At 39.3% G+C, this 16684-nt stretch overlaps 1 protein-coding gene and 1 long non-coding RNA gene across 3 annotated transcripts in view; one reads left to right on the forward strand and one right to left on the reverse strand.

Annotated features, from left to right (window-relative positions):
• Nucleotides 1-6611: 6611 nt before the first annotated feature.
• Nucleotides 6612-12784, forward strand: LOC121715941. 2 transcript variants are annotated; one of them, XR_006033716.1, is made up of 4 exons: nucleotides 6612-6685; nucleotides 7450-7585; nucleotides 9451-9536; nucleotides 12691-12784. It is a non-coding gene; the product is annotated as an uncharacterized LOC121715941 (long non-coding RNA). The 2 variants fall into 2 exon arrangements; XR_006033715.1 differs by lacking the exon at nucleotides 6612-6685 and adding an exon at nucleotides 6874-7104.
• The window catches only part of slc6a4b (solute carrier family 6 member 4b), an 11462-nt gene continuing 4260 nt past the window's right edge, over nucleotides 9483-16684 (reverse strand). The window contains exons 6-13 of the mRNA XM_042101998.1: nucleotides 16251-16354; nucleotides 14425-14552; nucleotides 14116-14228; nucleotides 13641-13772; nucleotides 12969-13068; nucleotides 12689-12789; nucleotides 9766-9933; nucleotides 9483-9573 (exon numbers count right to left, since the gene is read on the reverse strand). Coding sequence (XP_041957932.1) covers nucleotides 9493-9573; nucleotides 9766-9933; nucleotides 12689-12789; nucleotides 12969-13068; nucleotides 13641-13772; nucleotides 14116-14228; nucleotides 14425-14552; nucleotides 16251-16354 — 927 coding nt within the window. The 3' untranslated portion in view covers nucleotides 9483-9492. The remainder of the gene's footprint in view (nucleotides 9574-9765; nucleotides 9934-12688; nucleotides 12790-12968; nucleotides 13069-13640; nucleotides 13773-14115; nucleotides 14229-14424; nucleotides 14553-16250; nucleotides 16355-16684) is intronic.

Below are 16684 nucleotides of genomic sequence, written 5' to 3' on the forward strand. Positions count from 1 at the left end.
TGTTTCAAGTTATTCGATATTCTAAATTCTATCACTGCCAGCTATCAACAGCCAACTGTCACTGGTAGTCAGGGATGGATTCCTGCATGGGCCTACCGGGCCCAAACCCAGAGGCCCAAGGAGTCAGAGGGCCCAAGCCATTGCATGGAATCATTGCCTCAATATCAACACATCATATCAACACATAGGCTATGAATCTGATTGAAATAAAGCATTGGCCATCCCCAAAATGCACCAGAATACAGGAAATCACATCAAATAAATTTAAAAAATGTCCCCCGCAACAATTAGTGGGGGGCCCTTAATACATCTGGGCCCAGGGGCCTGAAAGTTCATAATCCGTCCATGCTGGTAGTGTCTCTCTTTCTCTTTCTCTCTCTTACACACACACACACACACCTGTCTGTTTGTCTAGCTGATCCTTTACCCTTTCTTTTCTTCACACTTACATAGGCTTCGGAAGGCCTTACAGACTTCAGCTGGTACTATGTAAATGTCTATTAAACTTAATTTAACAGAGATCTCTGCACTTTGTGCTCTGAAAAAAATGTTTTATAATTTTGTATTGTTTATGTGGTCCAATTTTGCACACTACCTTAGAATATCTTTGCTTTTTGGCACCGAACCCTATGCTATAATACCAGCAATGTGAGGTTTATGGACAAAACACCAAATTTGACCTTTTCTGAATTTGACCTTTGATTTGGGTCCTTCAAAATCTTCAAAAAAATGGAGACATGTTTTTTTTTTTACTCTTAAGAACCTCTAGAACAAATATACTATTCTCCAAAAATGAACATGCGAATCCCACAAGCCCCCAAATTAGACACATAGGCCCCCCCCTACTATATAAAACAATCCTGGGAAAAGGTTACAGGGATCCTCTCCACCTTCTTTGGCTGCTGCATCCCAACGTCCCCATCTCTCTGTCTGCTTGGAGACACCACAATCAACCTGAACCACCTTAACAGTAAAACTCTGCTGGTCGCGCTAGCTGTTGCCAAGAAAGCCATCCTCATGAACTGGAAAACAAAAAACAAAATCCATATTTCTTAAAAAAAAAAAACTATTTTTGGATCACATCCAGGGACGTGAACAGGAGGGAAGGGCAAACTCTGTTTACGTGGCTGCAGCGCTGCACGCGACCGGCACCTGAGCTGAGCCTGCATAAGCGTCCCTAGAAGGAGATTGTCGCGGTTGTCGTATGAGACGACTCAACGTTGTCGGAAAAGGTGAGATGGTGATGTATAACAAACGAACGACCATCGTCATCAAGTTTTATGAAATGAATTAAAATCTTTATAAATCCAGGCTGAGTTTGCCACGTTAAGCCTAAATAATCAGACAGATAGCTTGCAGAGAAGCAGCACGTTATCACATAGCCTACAGGCTACTATTTTTTTGGTAGCATTAGGCAAACTAAGCTACATGTCTGCTGATAGTTAGTTTCTCACATTTCGTTTTAGCAAGAAGAATGAATGATGGAAGTAATGCATCACATTAATTATTTTATTCAAAATGGTTAAATGCCTAAATCCTATCACTAGTATTTTGGGTATTGTTTGAAGCCAAGATGCCCACTGAAAAGAGTCAGATTCAGGAGAGGGAGAGACAATTCAGGGAGGCAGCAATCACTGCAGGGTTGGCTGCGAAAAAGCCAACCAGCAGGTGAGACATTGACTTTGCACTGTGATAAAGATGACATGACACTGTGTAGACGAATTGATTAATTAACCAGACTCATATTTTAGCCTACTAATGGCAATATTTCATAATTACATTACATTTAAGATGAGGAGCAGTCACAAGCCTCCAGACTATGTGAGGAAAATGTGGACCAGGAGGAGGCACAGGAAGGCCTAAGTGATCACCAAATATGAGATGAGAGGACCATGCTAGAAAGTAATTGTAATCTAAAAAAACATAGGCTATTTTAGAGGTCATTTCAGAGATCTTGCCTGAGCAGAACATAAATACCACTAGGTGGGCATTAAAATAATGATAAGTTAAGGTGATTGAGTGCTGTATTTCAATGTTTTACTTCTTTCTGTATATATTTTTAAAAATACGCTGTTATTCTCAGTCCTGCATATAGCCCGTGAGTTTTTTTTTTTTTTTTTTGGGGGGGGGGGTGCCCTTTTTTCAGGTCAGAGCAAAAATCAGAGACCCTGATCACATCTCACTAGAAATATCAAATAGCCCTTCTGGTAATAACTCAAAAGACTCCCTCTCCATTTGGCAATCACTCTCCAAATTCCTTAATTCATAACTCCGCTGGCCCCTTCTGCCTGAGACTCAATATTTACGATTCCACTTACCAATCACTTATCAATCGTAGCAAACCTGCCTCATCATTGTCTGCCAAACCCCTTCTACACTCAGATCTATCACCACTCACACCAACACATAAATACAGCAATTGAGACAAATCAGCAGGATTGGGATAATCCCCTCTCCCCCATTACATGCCCCAATTTGATCCTCTATGTCTCCTCCCCTGAATGGTCTACCATCAACCTGCAGTTTTCCTCTGTGCTGCTCTGGCCTCCAGAGGCCTAGGACTGGCTCCTTTGGGGGTTGGTTGGGTAGATGAGCTGGAGGGGGGTGTCTTCTTAAGAATACAACATTAAACTTCTGACATGGATGCTATCTGGATGTTAGACAATGTTGACTCTAAGTCACAGTGTCATAAGTTCCTCCAATGAAACAAGATATCTGAGACCTTTCTATAGAGGACTGATAGCAAGGGGGGGGGTGTCCAGGGCCTCCCTGCCACCACACCTCCACAGCCCTCCTGTGACTGCCAGGGCCAGCTCCACTCTGTACACCTCACTTTTTAATGCTCCTCATGCTAGATGTCCAACATTCACACCCCCATTCAAGAAAACAATAACTACATAATCTAGGAATAGGGACAGGTGGGGTTCTCTGTGGGGGACCTGAAGAGGCTGCACACTCTTTTTAATGCATCTCATATTAGAATCAGATAGATAGATAGATAGATAGATAGATAGATAGATAGATACTTTATTGATCCCCAGGGGAAATTCAAGAAAATTCATTGGTATGGCGAGGGCGGTGCTTGAGTGGAGACCTGAATTAGTTCCCCCTGCTCCGCTCCTCTTTTACTGCACTTAGACACTAGAAGGCACACATAACACAGGGATAGTGGGGTGTGTGGATGAGCTGGCCCGGCAGTAGGATAACAACTGGTATCAGTGGCAGGGGAGGGCGCGAGTGGAGTGGTTCTAGCATCAGGTGCCTCTCGACGCCGAAAGTTTCATGTTTCATGTTGTTTGTGTTCACATGCTCTGTCTATAAATTCTTGTTAATATTTGTATAACACCTTTGGAAAAACTTGTGTGATTCTTTTTTGAAAATCATGGACTTCGCATCCTCCAAGCTAAAATGAAGAGTGGACCATCCAACTTGTTATTAGTGCACAGGTCAAAAGTCAGCATGTTATGGTATGGGCAGCTTGCACATTGGGAAATGCTGAAAGATATACAGGTTTTGAGTAACATATGCTGCCATCCAGATGTCTTTTCAGGGGAGACCTTGAATATTACAGGAAAACCACACCTCATTCTGCACATATTACAATAGTATTGATTCACAGTTGCAGGGTGCCAAGAGTGCAGGTGCCAAAATGGTGATGAAATTGGTATGTTGTCTTTGCACTATTCTCAATTAAATGCAGGTTTATTATTTGCAAATCATAGCATTCTGTTTTATTTACATATTACAGTGTCCAACTTGTAGTAATGGCAAATTGCATTAGTTAATAGCAGTCACAAAGTGTCATCCAAGGTATGTGTGATGACCACAATCCATCCTGATTCTAGCTGTGTGTGATCATTAATTACACATACACACACACACATTCTGTGAGGAGTAGTAATAAAATGTCTCTGCTGATGTCTTATTGTTAGAAAAGTCAGTATCAGTATAGCGATGGGAACACTATACCTTTTGAAGTTATGGTGGAGTTCATGCCTCTTCTTTGCTCTTAGCGCAAATGTTGAGGGTTAGGGAATGATGCGGTCCATGGAAGCACTCTGTTACCATGGCACTGGATTAGGAGGATGGGTTCTTCTTCCCTCACCTTTCGTGTCTGTCGCTAATGAGAGTACAAACTGGTTACGAGGGTCTCTGATTGACGAAGTGTGAGTGGTGGTGGTGGTGGTGGTTGGAAGGGGGGGAGTGCTAATGTAAAATGATTTGCACAGGTTCCCTTGTACATGAAAATAATTGTGTTTATATTTGGCCAGATCTTCAGTCATGCACAAAAAAAAGAGACAAAAGAAACTGAAGGGTAGTCATTTAGGTATGGCTGTGTATATTATTTATACGAATACTTCATACACATGAGTGTATGACTGTGTATTTTGCCTGTGCTTTATCATCTATCTTCTGCTTAAATAACAGAGAGACAAATGAGATCACACAGTTTATTAAGCCATTTTAATTAAGATATTGGAATTAACAGTTACTAGTGTGAATCACATGTAATTAATCAAGACTGAAGGTGGTACAGCAAGAGAGATTTATGGACCCTTTCAAGAGAGTTCCATTATCAGCATCATAGTTGGCCCCACAAGACTTCCTTTTTAACATTCCATATGTTATCTTAATGCAGAGGAAGTAGATTGGGGCCCAAATAGAACGTTCAAGCATTGTTTTTGTTTTTATTGATGAAAGGGTCTATAGGCCACTCACAGACCATAACATTTCACCCAGATTATTCTGGTCAATACACTGCAACCAATCTGACATGAGACTGGTGGGTCCCATTTAAGAGTTTTGTTTGTTTACTTAAAAGCTCTTATCTTGGTCATTGTAATGGCCATCTATACATAAGAGTCATGATGGTGATTTCACTGGTTTCTTAAGAATACAACATTAAACTTCTGACATGGATGCTATCTGGATGTTAGACAATGTTGACTCTTCATAAGTCACAGTGTCATAAGTTCCTCCAATGAAACAAGATATCTGAGACCTTTCTATAGAGGACTGATAGCAAAGTTCTTGTGAGAATCATAGTTTGCATACCCTTAACAAGTACAGCCATATATTCTTTATACTGGTTGTGGAAGAAAGAGACTGAGGGGAAAGAAAGGTGAGAAAGGTTGAGTCCAGTCATCCAGAGACAAAACGATCAGGATCTCTGTAAGGGAATTACTGTACATTATGATTACACTGCTTTTTAGCAACAGGTAGGCAAGCTAAACAGCCAATCAATCCCTTTACGTGATGGCTCAGTCTGGTCTATAGAACACATAGTGGATCGGCACCTGCCCTGATTAAAAAACAATTCAACTGATCTCAGCTGGTATTCTGTCTATAATGGAGTGGAATGGAAATTTCTAAGTGACCCCAAACCTTTGAACAGCAGTGCACATGATTCTGTTGGATAAATTCATTGCTGTGGCAAAATATGTTAGTTCAATGTAATAACATTATGTTTCAAAGAGAAACATGACTAGTTTGTGTAGTTCAGTTATTTGTAGGTTTCAGGAGACCTCTCAGCTATACAGGAAAAATAAATGAAAGTGGTCCTTCAGAATAATGTTGTGCCCTTAACGTTAACCAGTTTGAACCATGTACTGTACACTGTAAGAGATAATGTCTCCACACCTTCATAAAATGGCCTTTTCTGACAGAATTTCCCCCCTCATTTTCATAAATTCTCATGGCTTTTCAGGACCCGTGGGAACCCACCTGACCGTTAGAAGGTTCATTTGCACAACGCTTGCCATGTTCTCCATTTTAGCAACATTCAGACATTCAGATGTTTGTGGGAAATTATTACGTTGGTTGGAAGTTATTATGTTGGTGGGTTTAAAACATGCAAATTTTTATTGCGTTGGTGGTTTATTACGTTGGTGGGTGTTACAGTGGACTACTCACTCACTAACTTGCTCATACTGAGTGATATAGAAAATAACTTAAATACCAATGTCTTACACATCCCCAATTTATTCCACCAATGTATTCCACCAAAACATAAGGTATTCATAAATAAATAAAAAAAATAAACCTTGAACAATAAATATTTAAACCAAAATAAGACAGTGATAAATATCAGGTAGGCTACATTCTTCTTGCAAAGTAGTGAAAGTGCACAAATTAGGAAATAAAGATATGAGACAACAGCAGCATAAGAGTTCTGGCAAATAAAATGACAGAAACCTATCCTATATTCTGCAACTAATAGGCTATTGCTACCCTAGTGTTAGACTTAGAGTGAATATCTCACATCTTTCAAAGGAAACAACAAAAGGATATCAAATTAGGCCTACATTAATGCTAGGGTAGGCCCAACTGAATGAAAGTGGGCAAAACTTACACTTGTAAAACCAATTGATCCCATTTTTGATTTCATTATTATGGCTTAACTAAGGCAAGGGAAATGTAAGCCTAGCCTACTCGTTCCAAAAACAGAACTCCGCAAAACACAGAGGCGAGGTTGAGTCAAAGATCTTTGGTTGAGTGAACCACTTCGATTGTCCCTCACTGTATTGTGTCCTCCAGTGTCAAAATGATGCTTCCTGCATGGCAGCCTGTTTTACCGTCGACGCACAGGTTTGTAAACACACACTGCCATGATGATCATCACCACCAGCAGAACGGAAAACACACTCACGAGCAGAACTGTAAAACAACACAGAAAAATCATAAGGTCATTGTCAAAGACAGAGTAAATGTTGATTTTGATCAGAGTTTCGCCCTAATATTATCTTCGGAATAGGCCTATAGTCAAATCAGCGCACTGCTGTTTCCGGTGCTAACGTTACCTTACCCAGATTTTGATTTTGAAACACGACGTAAGGTCTTTCGCTCAGCCTAGATTCTCCCAGTTGACCGTTCACAACGCTACAAATGGTGGATATAAATAAGAGAGGAAATAGTGTGTTAGGAGACATTAGAAACATCGTTTAGGTTACACAACGAGCAGGTTCGGCATTCCAAACGATGTGCGCGGGTAGGTCGGAAGGCTGCGGAGCGCTCAGGAGGAGCACTGGAAGATATTGACATGTTTTGTTGCCCTGGGTCCTAAAGCCAACATAGTTCAAGATTAAAACGCCACATAACAGGCAGGTAGGAAGCCCTATGACTGGCGAGTATAAAAATAAATAACAAGCTAAATAAAAATCTTTATGTGATACAGATACAACAACCTATTTGTTGTCCAAATTATATATTTTTTCCAAAAGCAACCTGGTTTATAATGTTTCACATGTAAATTCTGAATATCCCGTTTTAATCCACTAGTATTAATAATATAATCACCCCTAATATCTTCATCCCACTTTAGGCTACTGCATGATAAATGACTAAGTGACAGTGGTATTTCAATCATCCAGTGATAACACTCCACTCCATGATTATGCCATGTATTGTTTGAGGTCCCAGTTCATCTTCATCCCATCATGTGCATCCCAGGACTAAGGACTGATACATCTGTGTGGCAGCAAGCAGCCAGGGCCGCCACAGCCATTTACTGGTGTAGATAATGAAGAAGGACCTGAATCCATTGAGATCCCTGTCCTTTCATGTGGCTCCCCTGTGGCACACAGAGGTAGGCTCCCTATGCTGCTCCTGCTACCACAAAGGGCTTTGATCACAAGTAGCTCAATAAGGGATTACATTATCTCCTTTATGGACCCTGACCCCCATACCTGAGGCCCTTGGTCCTGTCCACCGATGCCCGGTGTGATCAGGCCAGTAACTGAGGGGGCTGCTCTTTAATAAAACATCTCATTAAAGCATTAAAGCCGAGCTGCTCTTCTCTCTCTCTCTCTCTCTCTCTCTCTCTCTCTCTCTCTCTCTCTCTCTCCTCTTTCTTTTTTTCTCCCGTTGTAAATTGATGCACTATGGGTTGAGCTGCTTGATGCAAAACAACATGTTAATTAAGAGCGCTCGCTCAAGTGTCCACAGTGCAGAATCCCAGAGCAGAGGGAGAGGGAGAACTAGCAGTTGTCAACATCAAGTGCAAATGTATCTGCATCAGGATTCAATACAACTGTTAGGGAGATGTATGTTAGTGTGTATTTTGCTCTCTGGAAAAGTATGACAACAGATGCATGTTCTGTGTTCATGTCCTCGGTCATTAGAAATTCTGTTTGATTTTGTTTCATTTTATTTATTATTTAACGAAGGGAATTTTTAAAATCACAACATACTTTACACACATATTAAACTTCTCCTCTCACACAACACATTCATATATTTGTACGTAAAGTATGCATCCATAGTTAGCAAGAGTTTGATTCATCATACAATTGAACATATATTAATCTTAAATACATGCTTGGCTTTTTAGATTAAGTAACAGTATCTTCTGAACTGACAAAAGAACCTTTAAACAGTCTTTTCATGTAATTACATAGTGAAATTACATAGTGAAAATAGCAATATAGTTGTGTAAGTCTGGAGAGGCAAAATATCAATGGACAGTAGGCTATAATTATTTGACATATCTACAATACATCATTTAAGGCAGAAAACAATAACATTTTTGTTTCAATAACAGGGAAAGGGTAATAGAGTGGACATATTTATATGTTGTTAATGATGAGGTAATCTTCTCACTGGCATGTCATTTATAGGGAATCCTCATCCTATGTCAACATGCATGCATAGGATCAGACTTAAAATATGCTATTGTATTTCCCCGACTCTCAAATTTGTCATGTTGTAATTTCCATGAAGATACACAAAAAAATCTTCAACAACATTGAAGTAAGACTACAACCCATATAATTTGGTCTTTACATCAGAACCAAACAATTTAGGAGTTGTTTTTGGCAAGTGCTTGAAGTGGACGCTTTCAAGTTTTACACTGACGTTTGCTTATCTTCAATTGTCTTCATATTCAATATACATATGGTATAGTATGGATATAGTATATCTTATTAAGAGATGATTTTTGGGACCAGATTTTTAGGGACCAGGTTTACCACAGTACCTTAAATTAAGCTCTCCAAAAAACCGAATCATGACATTTATAAGTGTTCTCATACATATGATCAGTGTTTTAGACACAGAATTGCGCACATAATATAATCTTAGTTTAGTTGACACATCTAACATAATACATCAAAATTCAGTTTACAAAATTTGTCCTCAAAAATGATTATATGGAATACTTACATTTTGAGTTCACTCTAAAACGGCTTAACAACATTTGGTAAAGAAATAATGTTGGTCTTTTCTTACTGCATCTTTTGCGGCACCTTTCTTGCATGTCAAAATAGACTTTTAAACCTGAGGTGGAACACTAGGTTTTTTGACAAATGTAATTTCATTGTCTTCATTGGATTTAAGTAAAGATTTTAGAAAACTTGACATCTTAAAATTCTTTCTTCTATTTTTTAGTCCATGTAGCCTGAATTAATTATGTGATATGTATGCTATATCTTAATGCTTTGATGTCTCATGTAGAGACCCAGGAGAATGTCTGGTACTGCCCGGTGCTGGACGGTACTATGGGACAGGGGCCATGCCAAGGGCATCTGCGTGGAGATCAGGTAATGTCTGTTCTGGATTCAAACATATTGCAAGGCGCTGGAAAACAAACAAAAACAAATGTCAGGGTTTCACAATATCACAATCAAATACTTTTTTATATAATCAATTCACTTAGTTTTCCCATTCATCTTTTTTTCTGTCAAACCAATAATTTCCCAGCACACTCACCTGTCAGGATACTCTCCAACACTTTAACACATTAATGTCAGTGAAATATTAAATTCTCACCTGCTTCAGAGATCCAGGAGTCCAAGCCAGCTTGTAAACAATGTAAATGGGAATCCACATAAAGGAAGAGGCGCCAATCATATATCCCACAGAGATGGTCCAGCCAGGGTACTTGTAGTCAAAGAGGGTAAGGGGCTGAGGGTTGAGTAGTGAACTCACTATAATATACTAGGGGAAAGAGGGGAGAACGTGTTATACGGCTTATATAGGGATTTCATCTATTTTAGCTACAACATTAAAAGTTATTCAATATTGGCCAAATTAATTCAGCTTTATAAAAATCAATATCGGCTTTCTAGGTATCTTAGCTCAACATACACAGAGGATAGTATTGACTTATTAAGATATATCTTATAAGGGAATACCTGCAAAATATCACATCACATAATTGCATATCACAGGTAAAATCGTTCACACACACACACACACACACACACACACACACACACACACACACATGCATAGAAAGAGACAGACACACACAAAAGCTGTGCAAATTGATGGCCTTGATTATACTAATGTTTGGACCATACAGTATTTTCCTATTTCTGTTTTATCATGGGGAGTCTGTATTTTGGAAGGTTTGTGAATGTTTTCTCTCTGTCAGAATTGCACTTTTAGGGACACATGAATCATGAATACAAATGGCACCAGAAAGGGGTTGTTCCAAAACAAAATTGTAGAATAGCTTCCCCAAACATGTTTCTGACATTTATAGAAGCCCATGTTCCCCTCGCCATCTCTCATAAGACATATGGCTTTTGTCTACACAATATGCAAAGGCAGCATTTTTTAACAATCATGGAGCACCCAAGAGAAATCACATCGGGTGTTTGTCAATGTGTGTGTTGGCTGCAGGCTGAGAGTAAACATATTTGATCTTTTTTTATTCTTCCAGGAGTGTGACAGAAAGCTCATAGTGAAAATGTCAGCCCTTTCAACAGTAGTTTATCAAGGGGAAATTATAAAACATATATGCAAAGTGGAGGCTGGAATATTAAATTATGCAGGGCAATAGAATTGACATTTCCACAGATAGGATTTGGGAATATGAACAGGGGCAAAAATGATGATCTAGAAAAGGCAATAAGGATGGCTATGAAGGAGAAGTTAGGCATACCACACACCTATGTGGGAAAATGACCATAAATTACTCTCTATAGAAAACCAAATATTCTTGCACTGCAATTATCAGTACTGTATGTATAATGTTTCAGATGAAGAAAACGCTACACTTTGATCACAGAACTTGCCTTACTTGCCAACTGTTGGGTCATTTCTCCTGTATCACAGACAGGGCTCTAAAACTAAAATGTTTTTTAGGACTGCGTTAGTCAGAATGAGTGATAAAATGACAATGAACTCAACGAAACATTCTGGCAAAATTCAAAAATGTTTACCAAACTTTAGACACAGTGTCTATAAAAAGTAAGTTGACTAAAAAGAGGAATAAAACAAATCATCTTTTGGAAATGGATCTTAATGCCTTAATTAAAAAAATGAGGAAAAATCCAACCTTTAAGGACAATTTTCTTTGTGAATGAATAATGTATTGTAAATGAATAAATGTTCTTCATTAAAATACAGGGTGCATAAGTATTCATATCCCTACGTTAAATTCCCATAGAAGCAGGCAGATTTTTATTTTTAAAGGCCAGTTATTTCATGGATCCAGGGTACTATACATCCTGATAAAGTTTCCTTGGCCTTGGCCTTTGGAATTAAAATAACCCCACATCATCACATACCCTTCAACATACCTAGAGATTAGGATGGTTTTATTTCAGTTAGTCTAATAGCTGGTTTGATTTGCATTGATTATCTACAGAAAGTACCCCATGCCAATCATGAGATACGGTAAAGGGTATGTGATGATGTCCAAAAGATGATTTTATTTCTCTTTTTAGTCAACTTTAGCATGGGGCTGAAGACTTTTTATAGGCACTGTATAAACAATACCTTTTCTTGTGGGATCATTTCTGATTTTAATGCACAAGTTGTTATGTTTGTAGTAGAAATGGGATTTCTCACGATACTTAAATTCTTTATGTTGACATGGACTTTAGGGTCCTGGTTATTCCAAGTTTGGATATGGCGCTTATGGAACAGAGACGTTTGGCTTTGCACATCTTTGTATGCATAACATTCCGGTGAATGATTGGCACTGCACTGTTCAGAAGTCTGGGTAAAGCAGATACCTGCGATGCATCATGCAATAACACTGCAATTCGCATAACACTGCAATTCGCAATTAATATTTACTGAGCCTTGGACATGATGTTTATGTGTGCAAATACATTTGGCTTTGCAACAGGATTACCTTGATCAGTTCTTAAATTAAGAAGGATCATATTTAAATTTGTCACAGAACACCTTTTGAATAGAAGTGACTTAAGAGATTAAGTCCATTCCCAGTGGGACTATTCATTGTAGTCTAGTCTACAGTAGGTTTCTGAACTAATAAGCTGAATAACTTCACTCCAAAATGCTTTTCATATCTACAATTCAATGACATGCTAAACCCTGGCTGCTATTTACAGAGAGCAACTCCAGAGTTCTCTGTTTTCAGACAACTAATGAAGACAGAGTATGTGTGTGTGTGTGTGTGTGTGTGTGTGTGTGTGTGTGTGTGTGTGTGTGTGTAATAAACATCACACATTTGTTCCCACTGACAGTAAACAGCACAAAGAGATCTGAAGAGCTATACTCATTTTTGAAAATGAAGACAGTGTGTGTAGGGGATGTGTGTGTGTGTGTGTGTGTGTGTGTGTGTGTGTGCGTGCGTGCGTGTGTGTGTGTGTGTGTGTGTGCGTGCGTGCATGCATGTTTGTGTGTGTGTTTGAGAGAGAGTGTGCGTGCGTGTGAGCCTGCGTGTGTCTGTGTGTTTTCTTGCTTTCTTGTGAAGTCTTTTGTATCAACTTACAGCCAGAAAGGCAGGGCTGATGGCTACCCAGCAGACCTTCCAAAACAACCCAGGGCTGTAACCCAACATGGACTTGATGTCATTACTGAACCTCTGGATACCTGAAACAAAAATAAAGTGAAATTCAAAAACACATCATTGAACAATGAAAACAAACATCTTGTGTTTTACAAAAGTAATGTTTTTTTCAAACTGTAATTCAGGATAATGTGATTTCTTCATGATTAATGTATTGTTATTGAATGAAGTGGAAATGGTTGAACAACACAAATGAACTCACCATAGAACCAGGAAACAGCAATGGCCTCCAGGAAACCAACTGCAATGATGGAGCAGCCAACCCCAAACTCCTCCAGCAATTTCACAACATAAGCACCCCCCTGTCAAAACAGCAATTAATCATCAATCCAGATGCTTTCTGTCCTTTTTCATGGAGTACATGAAACAGCTAGACTGTTTTCAAAAAATGTTAAATTAACACTAGAGTAGGATCCCGGTAGGGTAGTAGATCCATAAGTAAAATTATGAGTTAATTCTGACTCTTTATTTCCTATATCTGACTAATTATTTCCTTTATATTTCTTATGGTAGTGTTAGGATCTCCTCTGTCCAATATGATGTTTGGGAAACACTAAACGCAACTCTGTCCCTCTGTTCAGAACATGCACTCTTTCACTGCATAGTGCACTATATATAGTGAATAACTATACTATATACTATATTCACTATAATGCACTATTTACAGTACGTAGTGTATGCGTGGATGTTCCATGGCTCCTGTCTATTAGTATTATTTTAAGTTCTCTTCTTTAACCGTAATGCACAACCTCTGTTGTTTAAAATGTTCTATAAAATGGTGTGGACCTCGAGCTCTGCCAAACATAAGGTATGTCCCCAGTTCACCAATGCTAGCACATGTCTGCAGAGGGGGCTGAGGGGCTTTTAAACCTACATGAGTAAGGGTGCTGAGAGAGCCCGTGAAGCACACCACGACAAGGACAAGGACGAACAGCTCCCGTCGCTGGGACAGATAGTCTGGGTACTCATCCATGACGGCCGTGATGATGGCCTCCAGCCCCCCGAACTGTGAGATAAGGAGGAACAGACAGGCTTGGGATAGAATCCTTAAATTCTGCACAGGTTAGAAATGTGCATGTTCAGGCTGCTGCTGCCAGGTGCTATCAAGACAATGTTCATTGTTAACTCACTACAGTTCATTATGCATTCAATTCATTCTATTCATTACAAGGAAATATACAATGTAGTTTATAAATCAGACAACATGACTTTGTGTGTACACAAGGAAGAGGAACTGTTATTTCAAAAGTTATTTTACAAACAACTGGTTATAGAAACATACACAAAGTGTCTAATAATATTATTCTGATTCACGTTGTGTTCCTGTTATTAGAAGGCGTTGTTCCTACCGTACTGTCCAGTCCCAGTGTGATCATCATCATGAAAAAGAAAATGGCAAAAAAAGTTTGGCCCTCCATATTTGCAATGGCTTCTGGGTAAGTGATGAAGAGCAAACTCGGTCCTGAAAATGTAAAAAAAGAGTTGCTTTCATAACTGATTCCTTCTCCCTTACTTTACGTAATGAATGACACTGTGCCATTCGCAAAAAGCAATTACAGGAATTAGGAATAAATCACTTTCACAATTAATGGTCATCCAAAATGAAGCCTCTTCTCTTATTGATTCATTTGACACTCCAAGAGTCAAAGCAATGTCACCTGTATCTTTTGCAACATCTTCCACATTGCATCCACGTCTCTGTGCCATATACCCCAGCACGGTGAAGATGACAAAGCCAGAGATGATACTGGTAAAACAGTTCACCAAACTGGTTACTATGGCATCCCTACAACACAGGAAATTGAAAAGCGAGAACAAATGATGACATGTTTAAAACACATTGATGTGTCTTAAACTGTATATACAGTACAGTTGGTAATGTCCATGTCTTAAAGATTTATTCAAAGAACTCAATTTTTGCACACCTCTTAGGTCGACTGTGTTGGAGTGAACCACAGGTCAACGAGCATTGAATGGAGAAACCCCGGCATGCTGTCTGTTTCACTTGCAATATTGGGAAGTCCACAGAACTTTGTCATGTTAAAAATAAATAATCTCCTGAAAGTCAGTAGGCTGAAAATTTGTTTATAATAAATGCATGTAATATTACAAGTGAAACAGATAGTATGCAGGAGTTTCATGCCTTGAATGTCTCCGTTTCACATCTTGAATGATTAGAATTCCAAGTCTATGGATTCTGTGGATTAGTGTCACTATCGCATTAAAGGAACACTAGGTATAATGTTAAGGTGACAGTCACCATATGTACGCATTAGATGCAGCTGTGCTGGTCCAAGCAGTTTCTCTAAATTGCAATGTACTTATCCATTTGTAACCTGCTGCTACATCACTGACTATCAGGCGTGTACACCATACCATCAGGGTAACACGATTCTGCAGGTGTGGGTTCTCAACATCAGATTTAGTTTGTTTTTAGCAGACAAGAGCAGCAGAAATGTTGGCAGAATAAATAAGCTAGCAGAGGTTTGGTGCTGAGACCAATACTACAAAACCCAAGAGTGTTAGTTAGTCAAAGCTAGTTAAAGTTAGTTAAAGCACATTGGCCATTCAAACTGTCTGCATTGCACTAAATTACATCTAGAAACATTCATGGGGGTCCAGTTCCCTCTATGTAAGTCCCATGCCAAGAGGACATTAAGTAAATTTAGGAAAAACAGGAATATTGCATACATATTTTGGGGTTTGATTCCAAAATGTCCATCATTCCAGGAAAAATTATTATCATTATGTGAAATGATGTATGACTGTAAACGCATCATTTCCAGGACCGGCAGATCCTTTAGGAGAAACTGAGAGGAAGCAGGTCAACAGCCTCCCAACAGCCATGGCAGTTAGCGGGATGATTGGGTTCATTCATATCTTACAAAGCTCATTCTGAGCATTTCCTTGAATGTGTGTGTGTGTGGTCTGTGTGTGTGTGTGTGTGTGTCTGGTCAGTTGCATTTACATTAACCACATGCAAAATCACAGCATTGTAGCAAGCCTAATGACATTTATTCTTCTGGACTAGCCACAGGCCCATTTGTCTCCATAGACGTGTCATCATCACTCTTTCTCCAAATTGCATTTGCCTTTGAGAGTTTTAGGGCATCTGTTGTGTGGCCAGTCCGCTCACTGGCCCAATCTACCTGATTTGGTGGGTGTTTGTCTCTTCCTCCTTTGTACAGACAACAGACCAGAATAGAAATGAATGACGCCTGCTATAGATAGTGCGGGAATTAAAAAATAGTCATTACCTTGCTCCCCCCGTTAGACATCAGACCAGGAGGCAGCACGTAAGGATCTGCATAATTTCCTGTCTTCTTGACTTTAATCCCACCACACTTATGTGACACAAGAGCTGCTCAGGGCACATAGGTGGGGTGTGATGGGAAATAAATCGACGAACGCGGCGAGCGGGATTTGTACAGGTCGTGCCTCTGTGGTGGACATAATGAGGGACGAGAGCAGGGAGCCCACTGACCTGTAGCAGTTGTTGGTGAAGGAATTGTAGCTGGAGAGTGCAAGAAGGACACCGAAGCCAGGCCCCAATGAGAAGAAGATCTGCGTGGCGGCGTCTACCCACACCTGCAAAGAGATGAACGCAAAATGTCCAAAAAAGCAAAAAATCTTTCTGATTTCATGATTAATGAGTTAGAAATGACAATGATGTTCATTTTCATTTTAACCACATTCAGTCACAATCTAAAAAGAAAACAATCTAAAGGTCCAGCCTTTGGTTTAAGAAATAATATATTTTAATGCAGTGTACTTATTACATGGATACAAAGTGTTAAGTGACCAACATTTGTCTTAAACCAAACTTTCTTTTAATTATATTTATTTACATGAGAGGTACAAATCGTACACACAAGGTAACTTAAAATAAAATGGAGGCTTTTATAAATGAATGGACAG

The sequence above is a fragment of the Alosa sapidissima genome, chromosome 8 (genome assembly GCF_018492685.1).
Source record: "Alosa sapidissima isolate fAloSap1 chromosome 8, fAloSap1.pri, whole genome shotgun sequence".
NCBI lineage: Eukaryota > Metazoa > Chordata > Actinopteri > Clupeiformes > Clupeidae > Alosa > Alosa sapidissima.